General features: G+C 38.3%; 1 protein-coding gene across 1 annotated transcript in view; it reads right to left on the bottom strand.

Moving 5' to 3' along the window:
* LOC106883971 (deacetylase EF_0837) overlaps window positions 1–7,220 on the bottom strand; it is a 240,170-nt gene that overhangs the window by 44,689 nt on the left and 188,261 nt on the right. The window contains exon 4 of the mRNA XM_052977063.1: window positions 7,076–7,220. Within this exon, the coding sequence (XP_052833023.1) occupies window positions 7,076–7,220 (145 nt within the window). The remainder of the gene's footprint in view (window positions 1–7,075) is intronic.

The raw sequence follows: 7,220 nt of genomic DNA, 5'->3' as shown, positions 1-7,220 counted from the left end.
TATAAAAAACATTACAGCACCGGTTTCGATCCTTGAGATCTTTTCAACTGTAAATATGGATAACAAATTTTGGAAAAATTAAATTTTGGCAAATTTATATGAAAAGTCTTTTTGGAAATATATTTTGAAAAACATATATATATATATATATATATATATATACATACATACATATATATCGCAGATTTCCGCACAGTTTCCATGTACCAAATTCACTGACAAGGCATTGGTTGCTCTGAGGCTACAGTAGAAGACACTTGCTCGTGGTGTCGTGCAGTGGGACAGAACTCGAAACCTTCTTAAATACACAGCCTGCAACCATAATAGTGCTTTGTTCACAGACAAGGAACGATTGTGAACGTATGTTTCGGTATATATTTACCTCGTCAGTATGGTACAGTCTAACCGAGCCAGCAGAATTAGTAGATTGGCTGTGCTGTTTTGACGAAGTAACATTCAAATGAAACATTTGTCCATTGTTGTCCCTTACCTGACTTTACGATCAGCCAACTCGAAGTATTAAAAGAGACAAGAAAGACTCATCTGAGCATTATAACGAGTATCTCAGTATAAAGTACGTTTTACCTATTGTTTATAAAAATTCAAGAGTACACATGTGCATGTGTTAGTGTGCTAGTGTGTGTGTGTGTGTGCGTGTTTTAATAATCACGTATACGTATATAAGAGTGAGGTTTGCCGAACGTTTTTCAAACAGATCGATGTACGTGCGTTATCGTATGTGTGTGTGTGCACGCGTTTATCTATGTATGTGTGCATGTGTGTGTATGCAAGTGTGTGTGTTCTATGCCTATGTGTGTGTAAATGTGCCTGTATGTGTGCGCGTGTATGTGCGTTTATGCATGTGTGTGTGTGTGTGTGTGTGTTATGTGTTCGGTGATTTCATAGAACCAATTTATTTTCTTGAGTCTGTTTCCAACGGCGACTGAAAAGACTATGGGTGGGGATAGGTAGCGGAAGTAGATGTTCGGGAGAGGTAAGAGGGGAAGAGGAGAAGAAAGCGTGTTGTTGATGATGATGGTGGTGGTGGTGGTGGTGGGGATGAAGTTGCGAAGAAAGAAGAGTTGTAGCTGGAGGAAGACGGCGCAACAGTAACGTCCATTGTTTCTTTTCTGATTCGGGATCAATGGGTCTCTTGCCGTAAATGGAACTCTCTTATTTCTACTACTCCTACCACCACCACCATTACCATCTACCACTACTACTACAACTACTAGTGGCATAGATAGCTACTCCTCCCTTTCCTCCGTCAATATCAACAGCAACAGCAGAAACGTTCAACACTGCACCATCACCAGACAACTAAACGTTACTGTGCCACGAACTAGCATCCGCATCGTCGCCGTCACTGCTGACACGGCATCGTTGCGCCGCCGCCACCATTGTAATATTAAGCCAATCATCTTCTAACAACAAAGAAGCCATATTTATGTGTGTGTGTATGCGTGTGCGTGTCTAATTGCTAGTGAGTGAGTGTGTGTGTTTGTGTGTGCCTGCGCGCCTCTATATAATTGCAGTGTGTTTGTGTTTGTGTGTATAAGTACGGGTGTGTGTACGTGCGTGTGTGTGTGTGTGTGTGTGTGTGCGTCTATACAGTAAGCAATGGTTGTCAGTCGGCCATTGTTGCCAGCTTTACATCGCGAAGCATTGTGGGACATTTTAGAAGATTAAAGTGGATGGGCGGCTATTAGTGAAGGAGAGGGGAAAGAGAGGGAGGGAGGGAGGAAAGAATTCAACGCATTGAAGAAAGACAATAATGCTTTCCACTCAGCAAACATTTCTCTATTTCGGGAGTACTTTTTGTTTCGAATTGAAAGAAACGCATTTCATTTTAATAACAAAAGGACAACAATGGTGAACCAAGAGAGATATATAGAGTTAGACAAGAGAATGCGAGAGTAAGAGAGAAGTAGGGTGAGGAAATGAAAAACGTAAGAGGGGGGGGGGGCTGATGGAGAGCGACTGCTTGGACAGAAACGAGGAAGAACGATGGAGAAAGCGATCAATCGATCGATAAATAGATAGATAGATAGATAGATAGATAGATAGATAGATAGATAGATAAGCAGATAGATAGATAGATAGATAGGCAGGCAGGCAGGCTTGCAGACACAGAAAGACAGACAGACAGACAGACAGATAGATAGATAGATAGATAGATAGATAAGCAGATAGATAGATAGATAGAGAGAGACAGAGATAGGCAGATAGATAGATACGAGGAAATTAGCGGAAATCTCTTTTCTATAACTAAAAATCAACAAGTGCAATATATATGCGTGTGTATTATGTATATTATGTTATAAATGTATGTAAATATATATATGCATATATGTGTAGTTATGCTTATATAATATACACATATATATATATATACTACACACATATATACGTATGTCTATGCATACATAACATACGTATATATATATATATATATATATATATATATATATATATATATATATATATATATATATATATATATATATATATATATATATATACATACATATATATGTACTTATACCTATATACATATTCATATACATGTACATACATACACTCATATATGTGTGCGCGTGTGTGTGTATGCATACATAATACATATAGATATGCATATATATGTGTATGTGTGTATGTATGAACGTATGTATATCTATGTATATATATAAACAAAGACTATGGAAAGTACAAGAATGAACCAAATAATGAAGTTGTTCAGTGGATATGTTACCATGACAGCCGATTGAGGAAGTGATTGACGTGTTTCGCGCTGGCAGAGAGAATTGGTTGAAGTTTGTGGTGGTGGCAGCGGGGACAGCGCAGTCTGTCTGTTTGTCAGGTGGAGAGAGAGAGAAAAACATGTTTACATGGTGGGTTAGGATGATGGAACAATGGGGGGGGGGGAAACGAGCATTAGTGAAGAAGCCCTGCTACACCATGAAACTTTCGACCCCTCCTCGTAAATAATGTCGGATGATGGTGATGGTGGAGGTGACGGCCACGGCAACAGCAGCAGCAGCAGCAGCAGTAGTAGTAGTAGTAGTAGTAGTAGTAGTAGTAGTAGTTGTGATGATGGTGGTGGTGGTGGTGGTGGTAGTAACAGCAATGGTAATAATAGAGGTGATGGTTTTGATAGTAGTAGTAGTAGAGATAGTGGTGGTGGTGGTGGTGGTGGTGGCATTTACGATGACAACGACACCACTGCTATGCAAATACCAACACCAATCGGCAGGAAAAAACATTCACGATACAAAAAAAAAACATAAATTTATATAATATTACTTACTCCCTGAGGGTTTATACATTTCAACCTAATTTATTTATTCCGAACCATCATGGCGACTTCAAAAACTCGTAGGACATTTACAACTCTCGTGTGGAGTAAAAGCAAATACGCTATCTCTATATAATAATAGTCGATATAAATGTTGGGTATTTGGTTGGTTAGTTGGTTTGTAGAGTTATTTCTCCAGTCACGCTTTACAATGTATATAGAGAGAGAGCAGCAAAATTCTATGTTAAATTCTGTTTCAAAACACCAGCTTAATGACAGCAAAGTAATTTGACTAAATTCGTTATTTGTTTCAGATCAAAATGAAACAAAAGCTCTCTATTTCAATAGAAATACGATAAAAGGATTTAAAATGTTCTAAAGCAAAACCTTCCATCAAAATTTCATGTCAATTTATGATATTTTACTAAATTCTTCATTATTTTCAAATTGAAACAGAGACAGTGTATTTCAGCAGAAGAAATATGGTAACAAAAGTTTTAAAGTGATCTAAAAAACCTTTCATCAAATTTTCATATTAAATTAGGATCCGAAACATCATCTTGATATCGACAAATTTTTCTACCAAATTCTTCATTGTTTTCAAAATAAATTCAAATAGGCGCAGGTGTGGCTGTGTGGTAAGTAGCTTGCTTACCAACCACATGGTTCCGGGTTCAGTCCCACTGCGTGGTACCTCGGGCAAGTGTCTTCTACTATAGCCTCGGGCCGACCAAAGCCATGTGAGTGGATTTGGTAGACGGAAACTGAAAGAAGCCTGTCGTATATATGTATATATATATATATACATATATACATATATATGTATGTGTGTTTGTGTGTCTGTGTTTGTCCCCCCACCATCGCTTGACAACCGATGCTGGTGTGTTTACGTCCCTGTAACTTAGCGGTTCGGCAAAAGAGACCGATAGAATAAGTACTAGGCTTACAAAGAATAAGTCCTAGGGTCGATTTGCTCGACTAAAGGCGGTGCTCCAGCCTGGCTGCAGTCAAATGACTGAAACAAGTAAAAGAGTAAAGACAGTATATTTCAACAGAAATATAGTAACAAAAGCATTAAAGTGATCCAAATTAGAACTTTCCACCAAAAACTTCATGTCAATTTATATTCCGAAGCGCCATCTTAATAAGGACGTTATTTTAGTAAAATTTTTCATTAGTTTCAAAACTGATTAAAACAAAGACAGCATATTTCCACAGAAGCGATTCTTTTTTTAGAGACTGCCCTGGAAATAAGTATCTGCAGTCGTTCAGGAGTTGAGCTGGCCATTACAAACTAACTATGATATTTGGGAATCTCATAGTACTGCAGCCACTTAGAACAATGAGTCGTTCGTACCCCAAGGTATATATTTACAGCCAAGTTATATCACTACGTCAAGTGAGAGAGAGACAGAGAGAGGGGGAGGGAGGCGTCGTTGTTTTGGTCACATTTAAGTTTACATGTCGGGTGGAATAAACTATTTTGCTGTGAGGAAAAGGAAATTTACGTTGTTTCGGACATAAACGGATTCGTTGGAAAGAAAAGATGAATTGTTCACATCGTAAGGTAATCTTGACCTCCAACTTAACATGGAGAATCTCTCATCGGGACTTGTGGTGCATAAAAGCCCTCGAAATTATATCGTTAAAGACGAGAACCGTCTACGTCGACTGCCAGAACTGCCAGGTCACGTGATTTCACCCTGCTATGGGTTCCTCAGTGGTAGATGTCCAGCAGCGTTTAAAATTATATATACCCCCTCTCCTGTTTTGTGATTGGTAAATGTTTTTGGAAAGAATAGAGGAAGACAGGCGGACAAGCAGGTAGGCAGGCAGTAAGGAAGGGGGGAGGAAAGAAGGAAGGGGGGAGGAAAGAAGGAAGGGGGAGGAAAGAAGGAAGCAAGGGAGAGAGGAATTCTTTTCTTCTCTGTAAAATAATTTAGTAAAAATCTGAACATCTTTACTGTTTCCCAACGCACATAACCATCATTAGTTTGGTATGACCCTTCAGTTTCAATGAAAGACCGCAGTACAAGGCTTAGTGACAGACACGAACTTACAAACTCACGACATACGTGTAAAATGTTTGTGTACTATATAGAGTGTAACGTATGAGAAACATTATATACACACATGACAACAATGCTCTCATATTACACGCACAACGGACATTGCACAGGCGCACTCACACATACACACTCCATCTACATACAATTCCTTACGCACCTACATTAGACACATTCATATCACACATCACACACATTTACACGCATCCTTACGTTTTGCTTTGCCATAACAAACGTTGTTTTTCCACATATTGGCAACCGAACATGACATCAAGCTGCGAAATGAAATGAAAATTTCTCAGTTTGAATAGATACAAATAATAAACAACAAAATTAATTCTTCTTCATATATACGTTCGTTTCGGTGCATATGAAACATCTGTACAGCTTTGCTTCTGTCTTTTTCTCTCTTTTTTTAAAGCTAGATTTATTTGGATAAAACTGCTGAAGATAAGAATCCAACTCACTGAGCCAAACCATTTGCCAATCACAAAACAGGAGGGGGTTTATATGATTTTAAAAATTAAAAATGATATTTTTAAAAAAATCAGTAAACTACTTTTCCCTTCTGTTGTCGTCTGCCCAGTCAATCTGCCCGCGTCCATTATCTTGTATGAAAATATACGTTTTCAGTCAAAAGTAGCCACCGTTGTTAAGTAGTATATTCTTATATTTCCTTCTCCTACTCCAGATTATCTTATTGTGTCTGCTTATCTCACTTCATCGAAATAGCTTCCTTCTTTTCCAGTAAGTGCTAAATAAAACTTACTCCCTATTTCTCCTCATTTATTTATACATTTCTTCCTTCCTTTCCTGTCTCCATCAACTATTTCATTCTTTTCTGTCATTCCATCCCCTCCTTTTATATTCTTTTACTTTTCCCTTATTATCTATATCTTTCTTCTACTCTTCACTGTTTCCCTATTCTCCAAACCACTAACACCACGGATTTGTTCCCTCGTCCATTCATCTTGCCTTTATTTCTTGTTTTTATCTTTTTTCATCCATTAGCCTAGTTTTCGTGGATTCCTATAAATCCGGATCATATCGCGCTGTCACTACAACTACTCCTATTACACTATAAATCTCTTTAACTTTCATACTACGGCACCAATCATCCAAAATTCCTCTCATTTTTCCGCTCTTCTGCTTCTATTGTAATCCGAGTGGGTAGTGTTTTAAAAAAGGGGAGCTAAATTTAAATGCATGCAGCTGTGTACATAAATATTTATTTTCGTTAATAGTGGTTAAGATTCTACGTTCTCATCGCAGCGGCCGGGGTTCGACTCCCCGCATGGGAAAAAATAATCATTTTAGACTTGCTTTCCCATCCACATGCTTTTGGGGTTCAGTTTCACTACATGGCACCTTGAGCAAGTGTCTTCTACTATAACCCCGGGATGACCAAAGCTTTGAGAGTAGAACTAAAAGAAGCATGTCATGTATAAATCGTAGCACGTCTATTAATACAAGTGCCATCTTTTATCCCTTCAAATACGGTAGTTGTAAATAACACCGTCAAAGGAGGTGTAACAGAAATTCTTTCAGTGGAGTGACTGATATGACTACAAAAGAAACGCCAGCAATTTTTTTTTTTTTTTTTTGTGAGCAATAATGCATTCGGTAGGGCTCAGACTACAGAAAACAAAGCCGAAACTGGAGAGAAAAACAATAAATTAAACAGTAAAACATTAAAATGACAAAGACTCTTTACCGATATATTTCTTCTTCGTTCCGTCCATCGTCGGCCACAGTGGAGCTCAAGCGGACTTTAACTCCGACTACCATGTCACGGTTCTTCCGAATGCACGAAACGCATCCATCTACGTCGACCACGTTCAAGGAGTCACATTCGCCGC

The sequence above is a fragment of the Octopus bimaculoides genome, chromosome 26 (genome assembly GCF_001194135.2).
Source record: "Octopus bimaculoides isolate UCB-OBI-ISO-001 chromosome 26, ASM119413v2, whole genome shotgun sequence".
Classification (NCBI taxonomy): Eukaryota; Metazoa; Mollusca; class Cephalopoda; order Octopoda; family Octopodidae; genus Octopus; species Octopus bimaculoides.
The sequence above is the reverse complement of the archived record's forward strand: the minus strand, read 5'-3'. Positions and strand labels throughout refer to the sequence as shown.